We start from the raw sequence: 24,027 nt of genomic DNA, 5'->3' as shown, positions 1-24,027 counted from the left end.
GTTATCACTATTATTGTTTATGTTTTCCCTCCCCTTGAAAATGGAGTGCGGATTAAGTTCTTGTACGAGAACCATTCTTGTACGATTCCATGTGTGTGGATCAAGAGAACCTAATCCGCACTCTTAAAAACATACCCCTGTCATCTCAATCCCCTTATTGGTTGAGCCACTATCTCTAAGAAAGCTAGTTGCGTGATTAACCTCCTATCATAGTCTCATACTATTATTAATCCTGCTTATATATACTTTTTGAGCTGCATCGATCAACATTTATGAGATATGAGACTGATTCGTTAAGGAGAAGTGGTAGCAGAGGGTGTTGAGTTTCCGTTCCTATAAGCCAGGTAGCTGAATACGAAACATGCATCATCCCTTCCTTGTTCCTCTAATCATCTAACCTCCCAAATGGCCAAAACACAGAAAGCAAAGGACCAAATACTACTCAAAAGTATATGAGTATCTTATATGGAGTACTCATCCCTCTGCTTTCATTCGCTTGCTAAGAGATCCAACACCAAAATGAAAGTTCTATAGTTTCTTCTTTCTTCCTGTTTATAGCAGAGAAAAAGAAAGGATGGGTTCCCTTTTCCAACCTGGGTTTGCACTTTCCCTTTGACTTCTCACGTATTTTCAAAAGAGCGAATCAAGTCTTCGTATGAGAAATATTCTTATACGGTATTGATCTACACGGATGGAATCCATCCAACAACCAATTCTGTGGTGAATTCAATCTGTGTGGATTAATGCTTTCAGGAATAGTTCTTCTACGAGAACCTGATCCACATTCTCTTTTTAAAGGGTAGAAATCTTCATAGAGTAAAATTTTTTGGGTAGAAAAATCTCCACAAGTCAATTACAATATTTTTCTCAGCTAGCTCCTCCATATATATAGACTTCCCTTGCTTAGGCTGGGGGAAAACGAAAATCAGAAATTATTATTGTTAACTAATGGATCTCCATCTGCAACGAGGGTTTATGCTGAGATGGTCAGTCATGATGATCGTCTTCATATACGGCCGTGCAAAAGCTCTTCCTCCTACTCCTCCTCCTACCCCTGCTCCTACTCCTCCTCCTCCTCCTACTCCTTCCCCTGCTATGGGGGTGTGCAAGTCTTCTGTGATGGTTCATGGTTACCAATGCCAGGAGTTCTACGTAAGACAGAATTCTTCTTCTTCTTCTTCTTTGCTTTTGAGTTGATTAAAGTGTGTTGTTGATGAATATGAGTTGTTGTCAGGTGAAAACAGAAGATGGGTATGTGCTTAACATGCAAAGAATCTCAACATCAGGGGGTGGACGTTCTTCAGGTGGTAGTCGTGGCGGTGGAAAAAAGGTCAATAAACAACCAGTCTTACTACAACACGGCGTACGTACCGTTAAGTAGATATATCTCTTGATTTCAGGCCCTGTGGAGAGAGAGAGAGAGAGAGAGAGAGAGAGAGAGAGAGAGAGAGAGAGAAGGAACTTGGTCAAGTATGATTTTACTCCTATTCCGACACTGATACTTTATTCAGATTGGTTGAGTATGAATATCGGTCCCAATCAATATCAGTACAACCAATACAGCCGATTTGAAATCAATACTTAGAACCATGTTGGTGGGTGTCATGAGTTTTTTTTTTTTCTGTTCCCTGATAATTGATATATTGTGGTGGTGATTGTTTCTATTGTGCGTATTTATATAGGATGGGATGACATGGCTCTTGAATACTCCACAACAATCATTGGCGTTCATCTTGGCGGATAGTGGATTTGACGTATGGATTGCAAACACTAGAGGGACTAAATTTAGTCGTCAACATGTCACTCTCAGTGCATCCCAACCTGTAATGATCATTTTGTTCACTTTAATTTATTTAGGCTGTTAACGATATGCATTATGGAGATTAGATTTTAGGTCTAGAATGCATTTGAAAGTGAAAAAAATAAAGAAGAATCGAATTTCATAATGAGTTTTAGGCCCAGAATCAGTTTGGAGAATGCAAATATACCAAGCATAACATTAGTGTTGTTGTCAGATTACAATATTACTTTGTTTCATACATAAACAGTTACGTGAAGTATGAGCTCACATAAAGGTTGTGTTTGGTGTGCATTCTTGGATTTGTTTTGATATGCATTCTAGGAATTAGTTCTGGTTCTAGAATGCATTCAAAAATTCGGTTCTTCTCTATTTTCTAGCTTAAGAATGTGTTCTACACCCAAAATCTATTTCAAGAGTGCATACATAACAAAACTTTAGTATTACTTAAAATTTAGGTAGTGCCTTGAGGACGAGTGGCTATAGCCCTATTTACCATTGATAGTGAAGCAGATATTTTCTCATCTCATCATAAACATAGGCAATCTTGCCAAACACGTAAATGTTTGCATTGTGTGATTATTTATTTTCTATTTCCATTCAAGTTCTACACCATTTTAGGTTTTCATTGCTAGTTACTAACTTCTTGATCGTAGGAATATTGGAATTGGTCTTGGGATGAGCTTGTTGACTACGATCTCCCTGCCACATCAGGCTTGGTATACAATCAAACAGGCCAGAAGCTTCATTATGTGGGCCATTCTATGGTTGTGATCTTCATATATATAATCCTCCTTATTCTTTAATATGATTTCTAATTAGCGGCTTAGTAGATAATATATGCAATGATATTACAAGAGTGTCTAAATGACACTTCTATTGGTGTATTAGACTTCTTTTGTTCCCCAAGTATATTTAAATTTATCACATTCATTTAATTACCCTGTTTTATTCTCAAAAGCACTTAATGTAATTTTTTAATAAAAATATATTTGTCCTTTTACATAAGAACTGCATTAAATGACTTTCAATTTTGTAATATATTTTGTATCCTTCTCTTAAATAATTTTTTAAAACAAAACAAAGTAAAATTACAAATCTGTTAATACGTTAGGAGTGTTAACAAGAAATTTCTATTATTTAAACCAAATGAAAGAAAATTAAGCAACGACTGATTTATTAATTAATGCAGGGGACGACGATCGCTTTGGCATCCTTTACGGAAGGGAAGTTGGTGGACAAGTTGAGGTCCGCTGCTTTGCTTAGCCCAGTTGCTTACAGGAGCCATTTGACTACTGCCATTGTTGCAATTGCTGTTAAAGCTTACTTGTATGAGGTAAGTATACATAAATCGAAACTTGTATGAGGCAAGTATACAACAAAGACACATGATTGTAGGATTTAGTATGATTTAGTTTTTGTTCGATTTGGTTCAATTCAAGAAGGAGACTTTTAGTCTAAACCGAAACTGAATGAAAATTCACCTTTCAAAACCATAATCAAAATCGGACATTTTCAATTTGATTTGTTTTAAAAGATTGATTTCATTCTCGATTCCAAGTCGACATCTTTAAATGTGAAGGTTGATAAGAGCTTGGAGGAAGATTTCTTTCATTGATGGATTTGGGTCTCTTGGGATGGGCATTAGAAATAGTGGGAGGAGCATCATCAACTATATTAAATAGGGATGCAATTATGACCCTAGGATGGTGGGTGCATGAATCATACTCCGTGGGTGGCAGAAATTTTTTGTTATTACTTGGTTACTCTTTACTTAATGCTAGATTTTAAGGTTGAGTTCTACCCGTGTCCCAACAACTAAATCCCGATACCACTTCTTAATTAGTCTTCAAATATTGTGGATATATATATATATATATATATATATACATACTTTGTCTATGTGCCTAGCTACTCCACTCTCTAGCAGAGCAAACTAGTTGCTTACGTAACGTTGTGTCTTTCCCGCAGATAAACATGCTGATGGGTGTGGAAGAGTTCGACCCCAAATCGTAAGTTCGAACACACTAATGACCAACTTGGCATAAAATTTATCTATCTATCTATCTAGTATTGAGTTCGGATCAGGTCCTCATACGAGAATCATTCTCGTATGGTGCCTGAACCACACTTCGAATGCACTTTATCTCTCTCTTCTTACAACATGCTGAGAGATTGAGTGGATTCCAGCTGTGAATTAGGCACCGTAACCTAATCCAAACTCTCTAGTATCTACTTAATTAAGGGGAAAATCCTTCACTGGAGGAGAGAAGCTTAAACTTAATTAGACTTAATTACTCAGTTTCATTGGTAATTGACTGATCAAAACAGGGAAGCAATTATCAACTCTATCCATTCACTCTGCATGAAATCTAGGATTGACTGCCATGATCTAATTTCCTCATTCACAGGTTACTTACCATACCAACCAACCCTTGTCTATCTTTCTCGAGTGTAGATCAGATTCTTGTACTAGAACCATTCTTGTACAATCTGATGGTTTCCACCTGTGTGAATCAGTCCAATATGAGAACAAATGGTTCTTGTACCAGAATCTGATCCAAATGTTTCCAATTAAGTTATCAAAATATAGTAATAACTAGTATGATATTAATTTTTGTTGATATACAATGCAATAAGGTGAAAATTGCTGTCTCAATGCCTCCACGCTTGAACTCTTCTGGAAGAATGAGCCACAGCCGACCTCCACCAAGAACATGGTCCATATCTCTCAAAGTAAGTTCTTCCTGTACATTAAATTAAGAATTAAAAGGGTTATTAATTAGTACTAATTGTTGTGATGATTATATTAAATACGTAAATAATTAAAATTTTGAAGGTGTTCGAGATGGGACTTTCTCAAGGTTCAATTACGGGAGCCCAGAGATGAACTTCGAGCATTATGGGCAAGGATGGCCACCGATCTATAATCTCTTAAATGTCCCCAGAGATCTTCCTTTGTTCCTTAGTTATGGAGGAAGAGACGCCCTTTCAGACGTTACAGACGTAGAGATATTGCTGAACAAGCTTACATTCCATGATCCAGACGAGCTCACCACTTTGTTCATCCAGGATTATGCTCACCTTGATTTCATCATGGCTGATAACGCCAAGGAGATGGTCTATAATGCCCTCATTGCCTTCTTAAGACGCCACTGATCTATTAACCTTCATACAATAATCAACTATTTTAAAAACCATATATAAACCAACGTCGATTTGGATTTTGGATATGGTTGTATGCCTAGAAATGAATATTTGATCATTTACATAATTGGATAAGGATTTTAGAAATTGAACACTGAACATTTACTTAAAAAAGAGAGAAAAATTAGATACACATGAAAGGTTCTTTTCAAAGTTATGTATTGTTTGGGTTTTCAGAATCATTCTCGAACAATCTTATCCACACATATAGAATCATTCCGAGTGTTATTCCTTTGTATGTACAATTAACTAAAAAAAAAATGTAATGAATTTCTTGTGTATGGATCAAATCGTACAAAAATGATTCTCATACGAATTATACATAATGAGGTCCGTTGCAAGAAAATCCTTGTTGGAAAACCCTAATTGAAGAGTAAAAAGATGCAATTTTCTCGGAAGATGTTCCGAAAAAACCTGATGAGGAGCAAGAACCAGAACCATAAGGTCTTCGTTCACAAGAATGAAAACCTCAAATCGGGAAAAGGTATTGAAGAGATGAAGCCCCCGCTGTATTGTCCATGATCTCATCGTTCCTCTCTCAAATTTCCCACGTTCCTCCAATCGGCTTTCGAGATCGGTAGAATTTGGGTGTTGTTGCTTGTCTCTCGTCAGAGAAGACCATGAAAGACGTTCTTCTAGACCCTTCCTGGAAACGCCACCTGCGCTGGCGGAGGGATCTCTATTAGGGTTTTAAAAACAGAAATCGGTGTTGAATCGATTCCGAATCAGATCGACTCAGAACCGGTCAAAATGGGTCCTAAAACCCTAGAATCGGCTCTCGGATCTGAAAACCATCAAAACCTACTCAGTAAATGGGTAATGATGGATGAAAACTCCATCCAATTTAGAGCAGAAAGTATAAACCAAATCATCAAATGGTATCCATTCACTATCAGAAATCATAAGATAATCTTTCCATCTATTAATATAGATTCAAAATTAGAACTCCACATTTTTACGATAGGGGATCAGACACAAAATCCATCATTTCCAAGCCATCGACTTAGGGGACTGCTGAGCGACTTGGGTGGGGAATCCGGACTCCGGAGTGGACACGGTGGTGGAAATGTTAATAAACCACCAGTCTTACTGGAACACGGTGTACTCGTGGTACGTTAAAATTGGATATAAATTTGATCTCTTGATTTGAGGCACTGGAGCTAAAAATAAAAAAAATAAAAAAATAAAATCAATTGTGAAGTCTGAGCTCACATAAGGTTATGTTTGGTGTATATTCTTGGGCTGTATTTGAAATGCATTCTCGAAATATAGGGTATAAAATGCATTCTGAAATCTTATTCTTCTCTATTTTCTCACTTTAGAATGTGTTTTAAACCCAAATTTATCATGTGAATGCATACCAAACAACATAATATTACTCAAAATCTGGTATTGGGATTAGCTTATTGATTATGATCTCCCCTGCTACATTGGACTTGGTATACCGACATACAGGGCAGAGGTTGTGGAAATGCAACCCTAAAACAATGCAGAAGATAATGGAAAAACAAGAACAAGCAATGCACACCGATTTATGAGGTTTGACAAGATTGCCTACTTCCTCGGTGAGATGAGATCCTACTTCACTATCAATGAAGAATAGGGTTACAGCGCTCGTCCCTCACACCTCTTAGTATTGCTTGCATTACAGAGAAAGAAACACTCGCTACAAATATATAGCGAAAAACCCCAATCTAAAAGTTACACAATTGCCCTCAAATAAAAAATTCGAGCGGGGGCCTGCGCCCCCTACAGCCCTGCTATGCAGGGGGGTCTCCTACCCCCTTGCAACCCCCACGATTAGCGGGACCGTCGTCTTGCCTGTCGAGGCACTACACCAATATTCCCTGGGTTAAACTGTGACGGAATACAAGACACTATACACCAACAGAAACTTCATTACGTGGGCCATTCTATGGTCGTGACCTTCATATATAATCCTTTGTATTATGTAATTTGAGTTCTAATCATCAATCACTTAGGCCCGCATGATAATAGGTCATGTTTCTATTCCAAAATAACCTTTGATATTTCTATTTCTGGCTTAAATTCTAGGGAAAAAAAGAGTTTGGTAATGCAAATTACTTTTTGTCCATTTTCTTAACTTTTTTTTTTTTTTTTTTTTTCATCTTTAGAACAAAAAAGCAACAGAAATAGGCTTATACAAGAAATACAAAAAAACAGAAGTATTATCATACAAGGCCCTAGCTGATAATATAGGCAATAGTTTGAATCAAATAAAATAAAACTAAGCCATGATTTATTTATTAATTAATTAATGCAGGGGATAACAATTGCTTTCGAAAGGGAAGTTGGTGGACAAGTTGAGATCCGCTGCTTTGCTTAGCCCTATTGCATATTTGAAACACATGATCTCTGTTATTGGCACATTTGCCGTTAAAGCTTTCTTTGATGAGGCAAGTATGAATATTAAATAAACGCTGAGAGCTTCAATCGAATGGATTAGGATGATGAAGTGCCTAGTTTTGGGGCCAGTTCCCCATTGTTACATGCAACTTGTTAGTGTTTTGCACCAAAGCAACGATTCCACATGAAGCACAAGGTTCATCTTTTTAGATTGTTCGGAGCAAACTTTATTATTAGATTTTTACATACTTCCATTTTTATTTGCCTCCATCAAGTTTATGTTGAAATAAATGGAGTCATAAGCATTAGTGTTGAAAAATCAGATTTTTTCAGTTCGATCCATCCACAACAAAACCTAGTATAACACAGGTGAGTCGAACCTGATCAGGCAAGTCAAATTTTACTTTTTTTTTTTAAATAAAAATAAAATATATAGATAATTTATTAAAAAATAATGAAAAAGTATGAAAAAAATTTAAAGAATCACAAATCTATGCATTTCAGTTGTTCTATCAATGGGAAAGCAAAAGTTACAATGCATACATATTTATAGACCATAACTATTGTCTAAAGACAGTTGGGTTAGAATTCAAGTCGGTCATGGGAACTGGGGTTGATTTCAATCATATTGATACGGATTTGAATTCATATTGGTTGGATTTTATTTTATTTTTTTAATTCCCTTGGCTCTCAACAATTCTCTTCTTAATATCCTCCAACCGTTTTTATTGGTAAAAAAAATTGACACCCACTTGAAAGTTGAAATGGAGAAGGGCGAGTGGTAGCAGAACGTATTGCAATTTTATTTTCACTTTCTTTTAATATTAACCGTCCATTTAAGTTTAGATTAATCTAAACCATCTATTAGTTTTTTATATTGTAACTGATTTCTAGTTTTTAGGGTGGAGAGAGGACGGATGTGGTTACTTAACTTGTCTAATATTTTTTTATATAAATAAATAAAAATAAATAAATATCCAATATAAACGGACTCCTCCTTCGATTTTGTTGGGAAATCTCAATTCTCTCTCTCTCTCTCTCTCTCCTTGCTTTTTCTTCAACATCGTTCCTTATTTCTACAGCCGCCATCATCATCATCTCTCTCTTTCAAAATAGGATGAGATAAGAAAAAAATCAACATAACTATTTTCAGGCACTGAGCATATGAGAGACTTGGTCACACATATCCAAATACCATGTTTACATATTAATCATCAGGGAAGGGATTTGGACAGTAAAGTTTGCATGTATGGCAAAAGACAAATTTGAATTTATAAAGTGAACAAAACTGTTGAATATCTAGGATTTTATTATTACTTATTGGGTAGATGTTATTAACCTATGAGAATTTACCATTGATGCAAATCTTCACTGAAATTGATAAACAAAACTTCAACTAGACTGGAGAGCGGTGAAAAAGGAAGAAGATAGAAGGAACAACCTTGAAGAAGAAGCAAGGAGAGAGAGAAAGAGAGGACCGAGATTTCTAAGCGGAATGAAAAGAGGAGTCCGCTTATATTGGGATTTTTATTATTTATTTATTTAAATATTAATAATATTAAACAGAGTTGTAACTGTTTACAACTCTGTTAGCAGGATTAACATATTTAATACGTGTCAATCATATCACTTACGTAAACATTCACCAAGCTCCGAACGTTCTGCATTCCTATTTTTCTGTACGTACCGCGACCATTTTGCCAATGGAGAATGGTGAAGATTCACCATGAAATGCGGCTTCACTATTTTCTTATGTATAAAATCACTCTTTTGTGCTGCTCTATGTTGCTGACCTAGAGAATTATCTTCCTTTTTCTTTATTCTCTAGTTTATTTTGAATCTCTATTTTGGGGTACAGTGACTAATGGTGAAGCTTAGAAATAAAACATAAAACAATGCAAAAAACGATTGAAAGTTGCAAACAAAAAATCAAATTTACGTGATTCATTAAGATTGCTTATGTCCACAATGAAATTAGGAATGCTTCATTAAAAGAAAGAAATAAGGTTAGCCACTCGTTCTCAAATCTTTAGATTACCTATCTATATAATACAGTTTTGTCAAAATACTCATATAACTCTAAAAGCCTTACTTGCTGTAACGGTTAACGGTTCTTCTGAATCTGACCACAAACCTGTACAACAGAACACAAGATATTTGCCGCGTTTCTGTAGGCTGTAGTCCAATTGAGGACGAAAAATATTATGTCGCGTGGACGTCTGCTAAGTCTATACTTTCCGAATCATACAAACGACCCAAAAGATGGAAAGTTATAAAGCAAAGCAGCAAATACTACAATTTGAGTATTAGTTTGCAGCTTTACCTGATTCTACGTAGGATGATGACGATCGTGATGACAGAGGAAGGAAGGAAGGGTGGCACTGTCACTCCCTTGATTGACTTGCTTACAAAGTACCAAAAGATTCAATCCGAAAGTTCAAAGTTCTTTATTCACTTCTTTCTGTTTATATACATATAACTGAGAAAGAGAAGAGATGAAGAAAACCCAACTGAGTTTTCTCGCCCTTTCTCTTGAAGGAGGAGGAGGAGGAGTCTTCTTCATAAGTAAATCACATAGTTTTGTAAAAGTTACATTAATACTCTCAGATTGATCTCTGCTTCATATATACAGACTTCCCCTGCTTGGGCTCGAGGAAAAGAAAAATAAAAGAAGAAGAAGAAGAAGAAATTATTGTTACTACTATCATAAGTTAATGGATCTCCATCTGCGACGAGGAGGAGGGTTCTTGAGATGGTCAGTGATGATGATCGTCTTCATGTTTATCCTTGCAGACAATAAGCCCAACAAGGTTGTGGCTTCGAGCCGTCGCACCTCCTTCACCCTGCTTGGCTCTGCACCATCTCCTTCTCCTCATTCTCCATCTCCATCTCCATCTCCTTCTCCTCCTCCAACGGGGATGTGCGAGTCTTCTGTGATCATATGGGGTTACCAATGCCAGGAGTTCTACGTAAGAGACTTTTTAATTATTATTATTATTATTATTATTATTATTATTACTACTGAGCTGTACTCATAATCAGGTGACAACAGAAGATGGGTATGTGATTAACATGCAAAGAATCTCAACATCAGGGGGTGGACGTTCTTCAGGAGGAGGTGGTGGAAAGGTCAATAAACAACCAGTCTTACTGCAACACGGTATACTCGTGGTACGTTAAATTGGATGTATATCTGTTCATTTAAGGTCCTGGGGTTAGAGAGAGAGGGGGAGAGTTGCACCAAAAAAAGGGTTAGAGAGAGAGAGATCTGCAAATGAGCCAAACTCAACTGTCTTCTGAAAAGAGATGCAATAATGAAGAAAAGACAATTATCTTATTTGCAAGCATATTTGGTGGAATCCAATCCACTAATATGAATCTATATCAGGGCTAAGACCGATTCCAAGAACTATATCCGTAGTCGCAAGTCATACACTAACTAAAAATTGTTAGCTAACCAAGCCCAAATTTCCATTCTGTGTTCACTGTTCGGTGACTAAACTAGGTTTATGGCAACATTATTCGTGTAGTTTGGGTGTGTGCATGTGTGTGAGAGAAAGAGAGAGAGTGTGTGGGGGGGGGGGTGAAGAAAGATATATAGGTCCTTTTGACTAAAAGTGAAGAAAGATTGGTCACAGGTGTATTCCCGAAATGACACATTCTCGAAGAGCCGTATATTCTTCCTGCTGATCAACGATGATTATAATATCAAGTAACTCCATCATTTATTGGATTCCATCCAAATACGATTGCAAATAAGATAATTGTCTTTTTAACATTGTTGCATCTCTTTTCAGAAGATAGTTGAGTCTTGCGACTAGGGATATAGTTCTTGGAATTGGTCTTAGCCCTCATATAGATTCAAATCAGCTCGTGTCAGACAGACTTACATCTGGATTTATTTAAATTTTTACCATTTTACACTTTAAATGATACTGTTTGTACCAATTTATCAATATGAGATCGTTCAAGAATTGAGATCAGCTTCAGTCGATGATGATCCAACCCAGCCGATTCCACCGATCCCATTCCTAGAACCCTGCTTGTGGTGATGAGGGTCTTTTTTTAAGATAATTGATATATTTTTGAGGTAATATGGTTTCTGTTGTGTAAATTTACAGGATGGGATGATATGGCTCCTGAGTACTCACCAGTCCCTGGGATTTATCTTAGCAGATAGTGGCTTTGATGTATGGATTGTCAACACCAGAGGGACTAGATATAGCCGTGGACATGTTAATCTCAATGCATCCCAACTTGTAATCATCATTTTTTATTATTTTAATCTTATAAAGGTTGTGTTTGATCTGTATTCTCATATTACATTCTAGGTCTAGAACACACATTTTGAAGAAAATATAAATAAAAATCTTATTTCAAATTGCATAGTAGACCCAGATTTTGTTCCGAGAATGCATGCCAAACATTACATTAGTCTTTTTGATTGTTGCTGCTCTTTTACTATTGTATTGTATTTTTTTTTTAAAGGGGGGGGGGGTGTGGGTGGTTAAGGCACACTATTATTTTATTTCATACATAGCCACTTATGTGAAAGTGCTTTGATCTCATAGTAGGTTGCGTTTATTCTAAGAATAGATTAGCAGGTCTAGAACACATTTTGAATCCTGTTCTTCTCTATTTTTTTCATTTCATGATATATTTTTTACCCAAATCTATTCTGGGAGTACATGCCAAACACAACCTTAGTACTACTCAAAATGTAAGTAGTCTTCTTTTATTTATTTTTGGTAAAGTTTTCATTATTTGATGAATTTAAGTATTATCGCAGGAATATTGGAATTGGTCTTGGGACGAGCTTGTTCAGTACGATCACCCTGCTATATTTGAGTTTGTGTACAATCAAACAAGGCAGAAGCTCCATTACGTGGGCCATTCCTTGGTCATAGTCTTTATTTGATTTCTAATTAATATGTGTTTATATAGACTAGTTGATTGTATATGCAATATTACTTAAACCAAAATGAAATAAAACTAAGCTATGGTTGATTTATTAATTAATTAATGTAGGGGACGACGGTGGCTTTGGCAGCATTTTCAGAAGGGAAGTCAGTTGACAAGTTGAGATCCGCTGCTTTGCTTAGTCCTGTTGCTTACATAAGCCATATCTCACAGATAGCCATTATTGGAGCCAAATCTTTCTTATGTGAGGTAAGTACATATAAGTCTTGACCATGATAGAGATGTCCCCCATGATTTTGTGCTTCAGATGTGAGTCACTCGATGTGAAGATTTATAAGGACTTGAACCCTCTTTCCTTCCCTCAAAACTAACAAAGGTGATTTATACCCAATTCCCAACAAACTGATACCTATTTCCATGGGACGAGCAAAAATTTATACTTCAGAACCCTAAGTATAGTTTTAGCCTCTATTTTTCTCTTCTCTCAAGCTGAGTAGCATGTTTATTGCATCCTAACTAGTTGCTGATGTAACTTATGTGTTTCCCGTTTAGCAGATAGCTATGGTGATGGGTGTTGTAGAGTTTAATCTCAAAGAGTAAGAGCACACTAAGTTTGGCTATAAAGTTTTATCTATTTATCTATGTAGCATCTACTTATGAGTATGGAATGGATCATCTCCTCATGGGTTATCTCCACACAGGATCCTACCATCCATGGGATATCAGACTAAGAATTAAAGATGCATTAATAATTACTCTAGGGTAACTATTCCAGATAACCCTTCCACAGTTTATGGTAACTCCTTTCCCCACGTGGGGAGAGTTGATCCAGTCTCTCTACTTGTTCAGGGTAAAAGCCTTTACTAGAGGTGAGAAGCTCTGAACTAAGATATACTCATCAGTTTCATTGGTAACTGATCAAAACAGGGATGATGTTGCCAACTTTATCAATTCACTTTGTGTGGATCTTCGGCTTGACTGCTATGAATTAATTTCCGAGATCTCAGGTTACCTACCAGGACTGACTCCTGTGTTTCTTATAAGTTTTCATCTTAAATGTCATTATATATTCCAATTAAGTTAACCATAAGATAATGATTGTATTAATGTAATGCATGCAAGGCAATAATTACCGTTTCAATGACTCTACACTTGATCTCTTCTGGAAGGATGAGCCTCAGGCTACCTCCACCAAGACCATGGTTCATCTGACTCAAAGTAAGTCACTATACAATAAAGAACTTAAAGGGTTATTAATTAGTACTAATTTTTTGTGATTATAATAAGTAAATATTTAAAATTTTGCAGATGTGAGAGATGGGACCTTCTCAAAGTTCAATTATGGGAGCCAAGAGATGAATATAGAGCATTACGGGCAAGAGAAGCCACCCATCTATAACCTCTCAAACATTCCCAGAAATCTTCCTTTGTTCCTTGGTTATGGAGGACAGGATAACCTTGCAGACCTTGTAGACGTAAAGAAGTTGCTAGAGAAGCTTAAGCTCCACAAAATAGAAGACCTCACCACTTTGTTCATCAATGGTTATGCACACAATGATTTTCCCATGGGATCCAACGCCAAGGATAAGGTTTACGATCCCCTCATCTCCTTCTTCGGACGTCACTGAAGGGTTCATCTGCAAGATTTCACAAGAAAAACCTATCACTTTGCTAAATTATTACTACTACTACTATTAATAATCCATCAATATGAATAATGGGAGTATCGTCTAAATGACACCTTCGTATGTGTATTTCAAGCTTGACACCTTATTTTAGTTACCCTTCATCGAATTTTCAAAAGTTCTGTAGGATAAGGGTATAAAGGAATTTTAAAAATAAGTTAATAGAAACATATCATTTTCATTTATCAAAAGGTGATATCATTGCCATGTATATTTTTTTCGAGTACATATATGAAGTGACACTATTATCTTTGTTGAAAAAAAATATGTGATATAAAGGAGAAATTATACATTATTTGACACATATATTTCTAGGATGAAGATTCCCATGCCACTAGTAGTGTTGAGGGAATCTCTCACACCACATTGACGGTGTCAATTTGGGATTGAAATCGGAATCATCCCAGAATTGACCCACTAAAATTTGGATCCAATAAATGAGATGATTATGGAGCTGATTTTAGGATCAATTACTAACTGTTCAGATGGGATGAGATGGGTTATAAGATCAGAATCAATTAGAAACCATCCCAATTGACACCTTTTATGCCATACCAATGACAATGCAGGAACAATATCATCCACATGGGACCCACATTGTTTGTACGGTAAGATAAAAAAACTTTGTTGAAAAAAACAAACAAGCAAACAAACATGTGAGGGGACTGAATATTGCCTAGGTACATGGGTTTTTTTTTTCCCACGTTTCTATTTTTGGATACAAACCCCATCAAGAGAATTCAATCGTTCATGGGAAAGGAATAAATTTTCTATTTATCATTGGCGATGTGATACTATGATTGGATTCTAGGTTGATTGTTAATTCCCATCTCCTATTATATGAGAAAAAAAATATCCTTCTCAGTTTCAATAAAGAAATAGATCCCACGATTGAAGAGATTCTCTTTTCACCTGAACTGAAGAGAAACTAAATCCGGTGAAGACTGCCCAATAACGGATTTAGGGATTTTTACAAATTCGATATGTGACTAATACAAACCTTGGCTTATTGCTTATCAAATGGTCAGAATTACCGTATCATCCTACCCACATGGCTCAAATAAGTGAACCATCTTGATAAGTTATCAAGAATGGGCTCTGAGATTGAAAATCACTTGGGCTTTGCATGACTTGGGCCGTTGAGTAATTCCAGCCGAAGTCATGTGGTACAGGCCAATTAAGAAGGCTAGGCCCAGTGAAAGCCCATCTAAAACCTAGAGGTGTCAAGCGGTGGCCTGCACCGATAGATCTGACTGCTTAAATTATGCATGAAATCCAACCGACCATTTAATTAACGGTCGGGATCAGATCTCAGGTAATGCATTACTCAATTAGTAAATAGCCCACGAAGACCGACCGAAACCGACTGTACACCCAAAGTAGAACCTATTAAGGGATATAGAAGAAATTTTGGGATATGGCCATTAGCCCATCAATAAATCCTTCGAAAATTTTATGGACCTAGATAGGGAGCTCACAGTCTCGTATGAAAATCATTCTTGTACGCCTTCAGCTTCATCATGCTCAATATTGAGTGCACACATAATTAGATGGTTGACATTCAATATTAAGCGTGTGCATGTGAGAAATTGAAGAGAATTAGAGCTGAGAGAGTTGGAGAAGATCTGAACTCCTGATGCATGGGTTTAAAAGTGGTGGAAATTAATTAGGCCTAACCGAAACTGATCACCCCCTTGAAGATATTCTATCAAGTGTCAATGGGCCAATTAGGATAGCAGTCCAAAAGCAGCCAGGTGGCATCCCAACTCAAGAAAAAGTGGTCAGGAGATGAATGTTAAATCCAGGTCAGATTCAAATATCAAAACAATCTTATACATTTCTTATTCATAAATTTGGAATCTATTAAATAAAGAGAGAAAATGAATTTCAAATCTACATATCAAAGACGTACGAGAATGATATGATCTCCTAAGAGAAAAAAAACGGTTTCAAACTTGAGACATGTCATGGCGATAGCTGCTTCTTCAAGACCCTTCATAACCAAATGCATCATACTTTCCCAATCTAACCCAACTCCGACGTCCCAACATGTCAAGATACTCAGAAAGCAAAGCGCAAGTACGAAAATGTATCAGTTATTCATACGATCACCTGGTAGTATGAGTCAGCATCCAACATCTGTCATTTTTATTCCAAATATGCCCATTGTATCCTTGTAATGGCAGAAAGAATAATAGGTGTTGGATGTTGATTCGTACCACCAAGTGATCGTACGAACATCAGATCCTATCTACGCAAATACTTACTATTTCTGTACTTCGTATATATATCCGCAAAAGGTAGGGTTCAGTTCGTACTTTGCAGTTCTTTCACGCCTCCGGTTCCAACGAACGATGACAACTGATGACAATGACGAAGACGTCAAAGGGGAGGAAGGAAGGAAGGGATGGGGAGTGTCATTCCGACTAACTCCCTTGCTTGACTTGCTTACAAGTGCCCAAGAGATCCAACGTGAAAGTTCAAATTTCTTTACTCAGTTTGTTGAACTGAAGATGATCCAATCCGTCTGTATATATTTCATCCTTTCTTGAGTTTGCACTCCCCTTCTCCTTTCCCCACTTGAGTTTTCTCTCCTTTTAAAAGGTAGAGGTGGAGGAGTCCTCTTCATAAGTAAATCATCCTCTCTGCAGATTGAATATCTCAGCTTCATACAGACTTTCCCTGCTTGGGCTCTCAGAAAGAAAAAAAAAAAACCCCCAGAATTATTTATACCACCATTATTAGCTCTAATGGATCTCCATCTGCGACGAGGAGGAGGAGGGTTCTTGAGATGGTCAGTGATGATCATCTTCATGTTTGTCCATGTGGACAATAAACCCAACAAGGTTGTGGCTTCGAGCCATCGCACCTCCTTTACCCTGATTGGCCCTGCACCATCTCCATCTCCTTCTCGTCCTCCTCCTATGGGGCTGTGCGAATCTGCTGTGATCGTACATGGTTACCAATGCCAGGAGTTCTACGTAAGACAAAAAGACTTCTTTCTTCTTTTTTCATGTCAATTATGAAATGCCAAGTGGACCATTTGTTGTTTTTTGATGAGTTGATTAAGAAGTGTTGTTGATACTTAATTTCATCAGGTGAAAACGGGAGATGGGTATGTGATTAACATGCAAAGAATCTCTTCATCAGGGTGTCCACGTTCTTCAGGTGGTGGTGGTGGAAAGCTCATCAATAAACAACCTGTCTTACTACAACACGGTGTATTCGTGGTACGCTAACAAAAACGGATCAAAAACTGATGTTCTATGATGAACTAGGAACTCCCGAGTTTCAAAATGGGTTGGGATTTGTTTCTCTGAGAGGCTAAATCCTGACGAGATAGGATCCGCTGCTCCTACGATTACTTGGTCATATGAGTCAGCCTAATACCTGGCTCATCTTTTGCCATTACAAAGATAAAGAGGGATATATTTTGAAACAAAAAGAACAAGTGTTAGATGTTGACTTGTACGATTAAGTGATCGTACAAACGTACGATTAAGTGATCGTACAAACAGCCAATCCATTTTCTTGGTCATGGGATGTTGATTCTAGGGCGACCCCACAATGGTGGATCTGATCAAGGGTAAAAAAGTAAGGGAAAAAAATCATTTTTAAAATTAAAATCAGTGTTAAATGTAGAAATTGGATCCACTGCTCTTATGATCACTTGATAGTAAATGTAAGCATCCAACACTTGTCTATTTTGTTTTTAAATATATCCCTCTTCACCCTTGTAATGACAGAAAATGAGACATATATATTGGATACTTGTATATAAAATCACGTGATCATACGAGCAACGGATCCAAACTCTTAAATGTATCCGATTCAGACCTAATACACCCCAATCTCAATTAAAATCAGATCGGTGTATATGACTTGTGACTGGTGGGTGATGAGGTGCTTTTCTGTTTTGTTAATTACAAGTTGGCAAACCATGTTGTGGTTTCAAGAATTCTTCTATTTGGGTTCTTCCTCCTTTCATTTTGGATGACATAATTGGAATGCTCAAGAAAAGTCTCTCAGTTCAAGTTCAGTGAAGGTGTTTTATTTTTTTTTAATATATAGGATGGGATGACATGGCTCCTGCTAAATACTCAACAATCATTGGCATTCATCTTAGCAGACAGTGGGTTTGAAGTATGGATTGCCAACACCCGAGGGACTAAATTCAGCCGCCAACATGCTACTCTCAATGCATCTCAACCTGTAATTATATGTTTTCATCACTTTAATCTCATTTAATTAATAGTGTTTTTGGATTTTTTCTGCTCTCTTATTATAGTATTTGTTAAGTTTGTCTCGAATTCTTGACCCGTTTTGAAGATTGACCCGATCCGACATATTTTGGTGGCGACCTGAATGGGAATTTTTCTGAGATCTGTGATGGAAGCAGAGGGCTTGGGCCGATAGGCCCAAGCCCGGAGCCCATCACTGATCTTGTATCTCGTATGGGGGTGCGGGGGCGTATGGTTCGACCGGATCGACTGCGACCCGATGGGTCGAACCGCTATTTGGCGTATATATATATATATATATATATATAATGTACTGTTGCTTGTTGAGAGTCATTGTATTCTAGGGTTTTCACGAAGCTAGGGTTTCCGGGCGAGTTCTTCCTCGCCGCTGCTAGGGTGTAATCCTTCTTCTGCATAGTGAATCATCTTCTTCTTCGCCCGAGGACGTAGCACACCACCCTGGTGTGTGAACCTCGTTAAATCTCTGTGTCGTACGGATCTATTGTCTCTCTTTATTCGTGTTTCTTGGTGTTTGATCTAACAGTATTATATATTTTGTTTCATACTAAATCATTTATGTGAAGTCTGAGCTCAACATAAAAATATTCTTGGGCGTCTGTGTTTGATATGCATTTTCATATTAGATTCATCTGGGTCTAGAATCATATTCTAAAATTTAATTCTTTTTTATTTTTTCGCTTCAAAAGGTATTTTAGACCCAAAATTATTTCGAGAATGCAGGCCAAGCACGACATTAGTATTGCTTTATACTTGATCTTACTAATTAAGTATTGTGGCAGGAATATTGGAATTGGTCTTGGGACGAGCTCGCTGAGTACGAACTCTCTTCTACATTTGACTTCATCTACCATCAAACAGGGCAGAAGCTTCATTACGTGGGGCATTCCTTGGTCGTCATCATCATAAATAATCCTCATTAAAATTATTTTTATTCTATAATTTTGATTTCTAATTATTAGATAATAGATAATATATGCAATATTACTTGAACCAAATGAAATAAAACTAATTAGCTGAGTTGATTTACTGATTAATGTAGGGGACAACCTATGCTTTGGCATCCTTTTCGGAAGGGAAGTTGATGGACAAGTTGAAATCCGCTGCTTTGCTTAGCCCTATTGCTTACTTGAGCCATATAAACAATCCTATTGGTTTATTCGGTGTTGAAACTTTCTTATATGAGGTAAGTACATAAATAACCGTAACCATGATGGAGTGACATAGTTTTTGGGCTTGTTCCCCATGATTCCATGCCCAATTGCTCCTTTCAATCATGTTGGCGTTTCTCCTGAAAGCAATGATTTTACGTCGGATGTGAGTAGTTAATTGTGATGATATAAGGACTTGAACACTCTCTCCTTGAAAGCTAACTTTTAAGGATGAGTTCTTAAAAGCAACAATTCCCCATTGGATGCATGTAGTCCGATGTCAAGGCTTTTATAAAGGACTTGAACACTTTCTCAAAGACTAGCTTTTAAAGGTGAATTTTTGGGTTAGTTCCCCTATGGTTCTATGCCAATTGTTCCTCTCAATCTTTCATGGGACTTTGTACAAAAGCAACCATCCCACATCGAATGTTTGTAACAGGATGTGAAAACTTAAAAGGACTTAAACACTCTTTCCTTAAGGCTAACTTTTAATGACGAGTTCTACCCAAATCCCAACTAACTTATCCTTATTTCCATGGTGTGGAAAATTTGCATTTCACAACCCTAAAAGTACAAGCCTAAGTGTCATCTTAATTAGTCTTGAAATATTGTAGACTTCGTCTATGTGCCCATGATCTACTCCTCCAAAATGGCTTGGGTAGGATTCACATGGCCAAGGAATGTCCGAACCTTACCAAGATTTCACTATGGGCCTTTACTTTTCTCCACTCTCTAGCAGAGTAGCAGGTTTATTGCTTCCTAGTTGCTGATGTAACTTATATCTTTCCGCTTGAGCAGACAGCCATGCTGGTGGGTGTGGAAGTGATTAACCCTAAACCGTAAGAGCACACTAAATTTAACTAATTTGAATAAAGTTCATTCTATCTATATATCTAGTATTTATTTATGAGTCTGGATCCTCTACCCATGTGGTGACCTCCCCACATAGGATCTCACCGTCAATAGGATATTACACTATGAATTAATAGTCGGTTTCATTGGATCAAAACAGGGAAGAAGTTGCCAACTTTTTCAATTCAATCTGCGAGGATCTTGGGATTGACTGCTATGATCTAATTTCCCAATTCTCAGGTTACCTACCAGGATTGACTGCTATGTTTCTTATAAGTTTTCACCTCAAATTTCAATATATATTTCCAATTAAGTTAATCATAAGACACTCATTATTGTATTAATGATGATGCAAGGCACTAATTGCTGTCTCAATGCCTCCACGCTTGAACTCTTCTGGAAGAATGAGCCTCAGCCTACATCAACCAAGAACATGGTTCATCTCTCTCAAAGTAAGTCCCTATACAATAAAGAACTAAAAGGGTTATTAATTAGTACTAATTATTGTGATTATATTAAGTAAATATTTGAAAATTTTTGCAGCTATCAGAGATGGGATCTTCTCAAAGTTCGATTATGGGAACCAAGAGATGAACATAGAGAATTACGGGCAAGAGAAACCACCCATCTATAACCTCTCAAACATTCCCAGAAATCTTCCTTTGTTCATCAGTTACGGAGGAAAGGACTCACTTTCAGACGTTGAAGATGTAGAGATGTTGCTGGAGAAGCTTAAGTTCCACGAAGGAGACAAACTCACCACTGTGTTCATCAAGGATTATGCACACGCTGATTTCATCATGGGATTCAATGCCAAGGAGAAGGTTTACAATCCCCTCGTTTCCTTCCTTAGACGCCACTGATCTTCTGCATCATTTCACAAGCAAAATCCATCACTTGCTACGCTATTTACTAATAAGGTTTCATCAATATAAATAATCTTATGTAATATGATGAACAATATATCACAAACCCATATCTATATTTTACCAATTTTTCTTTGGACGGTTGGAGGGGAATATCCCATGCCACACCCAGGATGTCAAAGTTCTGCCTGAACCGGTTGGACCAACCAAAACTTACCAGTTCAGACCAGACTGCACCAAACCCGGTTTGGTTTGGGGTTTTCTGGAATCAGTAGAAACCAAAATAGAACCAGACCAACCAATGTGCCGAATGAAAACCTAAAAGAAAACCAAGATTTTCCCATTAATTTCCTTTACGTAGGCATGTAAACCTAATCTTGAACCGGACCAGATCGGACTGAACAAATAGTAGCTTGAGTCCCGTTTATTCGCGTTTAAAACGCGTTTAAAACGCCGTCCCATTTTTTTGCCGTTTTTAAACGCCGTTTGCCGAATTTTTCACAGAAAGTCGGTAAAAAACGGGAACGGGGCTATTTGAAGTTTTTTTGCCGTTTTAAACGCCGTCCCGTTTTTTTGATAGTAAAAAAACGGATTTTAAAAAATATAAACGTTTTAAAATAGAAACGTTTAAAATGGGGCTATTTGTTTTGATTGTTATCTAGGTATTTAGAGAATTATTATGCCAATTTATGTCTATATATTGCCTTTTTTTTGACACCGTATTATTTAAATATAAACGTTTAAAACACGTATCGTCCGTTTTTTATTTTTTCCCCGTTTTTACCGTATTTGACCGTATTTTTGACCGTCCCGTTCACGTTTTGATCCGTTTAAAACATGCCCGTACCGAACAATGTTTTTTTGCCGTTCCCGTTTTAACTAACAGAGAGCTTGACTACAAATTGATAAGAAAAAACAGAAAGAAAATTGGTTCAGCCGCACTGAAACCAAACCAAACCGAATAGAACTGGGAATCATCCTAGAACCAACCTCTCTCACTATAAATGGGTCGGTTCAGCTCTAGAGCTGATTTTCCAACATGACAAATCCTAATTTTGAAACCGTTTGATGAATGGGACGGTTTTGGGGTTGGCCCCTTGGACCGAAACCCCCATTAGAAACCATCCGAGTTGACACCCTTTTGCCACAACAATGACAATACTAGAACAATTTGATCCACAAAGGACCCACAGTGTGGAAGGTGTGAGAAAAATAATTTTATTAAAAAAACCCATGATAGAAGACAGGAAGCATGCATCCCTAGGTCTTCCAGCCGTGGAATGACTCCTTGTTTATTGGGTTCTATGGAGAAGAATCCTATCTGAAGACATGCGATTTGTCCAAAGAAAAGAAAAAAAAAATCCTTCCGAGCACCATCAGGTATATAAGGTCCGAGGTACCACATTGAGCATAAAGTGTGAAAGTAGTTTCAGTAGGAGGTTGATGAGGATGATGATGAAAGGCTTGGTACAACTTAGTTTATAAGCGAAGCTATTGAGAAAATAAGATTAAAGAACCTTACCGTAACTTAACTTGAAGGCTTGGATGGAATGGATTATGATTGTGAATTTATTGTGGCTTTGCGGACAATGCAATACAAACTAATAATTTAATAATAATGTGGATCTACAGAATAAGATTATTATGCCTCTGTGGTTCCATGTATAGCTCAATAGCTTTTACTGGAATTGGGTAATTATGGATAGTGATGCTTCGTTGGAATAGTGCGAAAGAGAGGTCAGAGAGGCAAAGTGACGACTGGTTAGCCCTTATGATTTTCCAAGAAACTGAAAGCTTTTTGCAAAATAGTCCCTCTAGGGACGCTTCTCTCTGAATTAAAATATATACCCACCCCGTTGTCAGTTGGGATGATGATTTGAGCATATTCAAGTGCAAGTTTCCTCATCTGTGCATAATAAAGACCTCAACGAGGAAGTCTCAATCCAGAAACAACTAATAACGAGCTCACATAACATAACAGAGAGAGAGAGAGAAGAGGAAAAAGAAGATATTGAGAATGGGTGGTGGTGCAAGAGGAGCAGTGGTGGTGATGGTGGTGGTGATATTAATATTGTCGGAGGGGACAAGAGGAGGCAATGCCACAAAACATGTGGTGGGTGGGAGTCAAGGGTGGGATGTCTCTACTGATCTCACCTCTTGGGCATCTTCCAATACTTTCAAACTAGGAGACCAACTCGGTATGTTAGTCTCTCTCTCTCTCCCTCTCTTCTTATTCTTCTAATAGTAATGGTTATGTTTTGCATGGCAGAGTTCAAGTACACAGTGGGTTTGCACAGTGTAGTGGAACTGGGGAGCGAGAGTGCGTACAAGAATTGTAACATAGGGAATTCTGTGAACTCAATGAATGGAGGGAATGACGTGGTGAAGTTGACTAAGACTGGGACAAGGTACTTCGCTTGTGGAACTCCAGGCCATTGTGCTCAGGGCATGAAGCTCAAGATCAACACTCTCTCTGCTTCTGCTTCTGCTGCCAATAATACTGATTCCTCTTCTTCTTCTTCTTCTTCTTCTTCTTCATCATCTACTCCTACTCCTACTTCTACTTCTTCTGCTTCTACGCTGCAATCTTTTGCTTACTTGGTTCTGACGATGTTATCTGTTTCCATCACCATTTCACTTCTTACAGTAAAGAGTTAGCTAAAATCCGGATTGTATATCTCATGGTCTTGAGTTATGATATATGTGTGTGTGTGTGTGAGAGAGAGAGAGATATGTTTTATTTTATCTTATTTTATTTTATATATCCATTAATATTATGATAATTATTGGGCTGACCCTTGGGGATTTGAGAATTGAGACATGAGAGGAAATGAATATACTTGTTAGTCATGGTTTGAAGTAGATATTATATGCATCTCTACAAGATTATTTCATTGAATAGTCATTATTGGTTTCACTATA

The 24,027-nt window shown here is 37.3% G+C and overlaps 3 protein-coding genes across 7 annotated transcripts; all 3 read left to right on the top strand.

The window, feature by feature from the left end:
• Nucleotides 1-700: 700 nt before the first annotated feature.
• LOC122074573 (triacylglycerol lipase 2-like) lies at nucleotides 701-5,072 on the top strand. 2 transcript variants are annotated; one of them, XM_042639454.1, is made up of 9 exons: nucleotides 703-1,152; nucleotides 1,235-1,363; nucleotides 1,683-1,823; nucleotides 2,455-2,565; nucleotides 2,991-3,134; nucleotides 3,770-3,810; nucleotides 4,130-4,209; nucleotides 4,439-4,534; nucleotides 4,638-5,072. In XM_042639454.1, the coding sequence occupies exons 1-9, from the start codon at nucleotides 949-951 to the stop codon at nucleotides 4,955-4,957; spliced, it is 1,266 nt and encodes a 421-aa protein (XP_042495388.1). In that variant the 5' UTR covers nucleotides 703-948; the 3' UTR covers nucleotides 4,958-5,072. The 2 variants fall into 2 exon arrangements, with proteins under 2 accessions (XP_042495389.1, XP_042495388.1); XM_042639455.1 differs by lacking the exon at nucleotides 2,455-2,565 and having other exon boundaries at nucleotides 701-1,152.
• On the top strand, nucleotides 1,416-24,001 carry LOC122074574 (mavicyanin-like). Its single transcript, XM_042639458.1, has 3 exons — nucleotides 1,416-1,456; nucleotides 23,086-23,303; nucleotides 23,375-24,001. The coding sequence occupies exons 2-3, from the start codon at nucleotides 23,123-23,125 to the stop codon at nucleotides 23,761-23,763; spliced, it is 570 nt and encodes a 189-aa protein (XP_042495392.1). The 5' UTR covers nucleotides 1,416-1,456; nucleotides 23,086-23,122; the 3' UTR covers nucleotides 23,764-24,001.
• Nucleotides 9,867-21,232, top strand: LOC122074571 (triacylglycerol lipase 2-like). 4 transcript variants are annotated; one of them, XM_042639450.1, is made up of 10 exons: nucleotides 9,867-10,269; nucleotides 16,872-16,958; nucleotides 17,076-17,207; nucleotides 18,049-18,189; nucleotides 19,019-19,129; nucleotides 19,279-19,422; nucleotides 20,186-20,226; nucleotides 20,400-20,479; nucleotides 20,596-20,691; nucleotides 20,783-21,232. In XM_042639450.1, exons 1-10 carry the CDS (start codon nucleotides 10,087-10,089, stop codon nucleotides 21,100-21,102), a joined length of 1,335 nt encoding a protein of 444 aa, XP_042495384.1. In that variant the 5' UTR covers nucleotides 9,867-10,086; the 3' UTR covers nucleotides 21,103-21,232. The 4 variants fall into 4 exon arrangements, with proteins under 4 accessions (XP_042495384.1, XP_042495386.1, XP_042495385.1 ...); XM_042639452.1 differs by lacking the exons at nucleotides 16,872-16,958; nucleotides 17,076-17,207; nucleotides 18,049-18,189; ... (4 more) ...; nucleotides 20,596-20,691; nucleotides 20,783-21,232 and adding exons at nucleotides 10,415-10,543; nucleotides 11,494-11,607; nucleotides 12,162-12,272; ... (3 more) ...; nucleotides 13,415-13,510; nucleotides 13,601-14,086 and having other exon boundaries at nucleotides 9,868-10,341; XM_042639451.1 differs by lacking the exons at nucleotides 16,872-16,958; nucleotides 17,076-17,207; nucleotides 18,049-18,189; ... (4 more) ...; nucleotides 20,596-20,691; nucleotides 20,783-21,232 and adding exons at nucleotides 10,415-10,543; nucleotides 11,494-11,631; nucleotides 12,162-12,272; ... (3 more) ...; nucleotides 13,415-13,510; nucleotides 13,601-14,086 and having other exon boundaries at nucleotides 9,868-10,341.
• Nucleotides 24,002-24,027: the final 26 nt, after the last annotated feature.

Source organism: Macadamia integrifolia, chromosome 3 (genome assembly GCF_013358625.1).
Source record: "Macadamia integrifolia cultivar HAES 741 chromosome 3, SCU_Mint_v3, whole genome shotgun sequence".
In the NCBI taxonomy this organism is placed as follows: Eukaryota; Viridiplantae; Streptophyta; class Magnoliopsida; order Proteales; family Proteaceae; genus Macadamia; species Macadamia integrifolia.
Note: the sequence above shows the minus strand (reverse complement) of the source record. Positions and strands in the feature narration are given on the sequence as shown.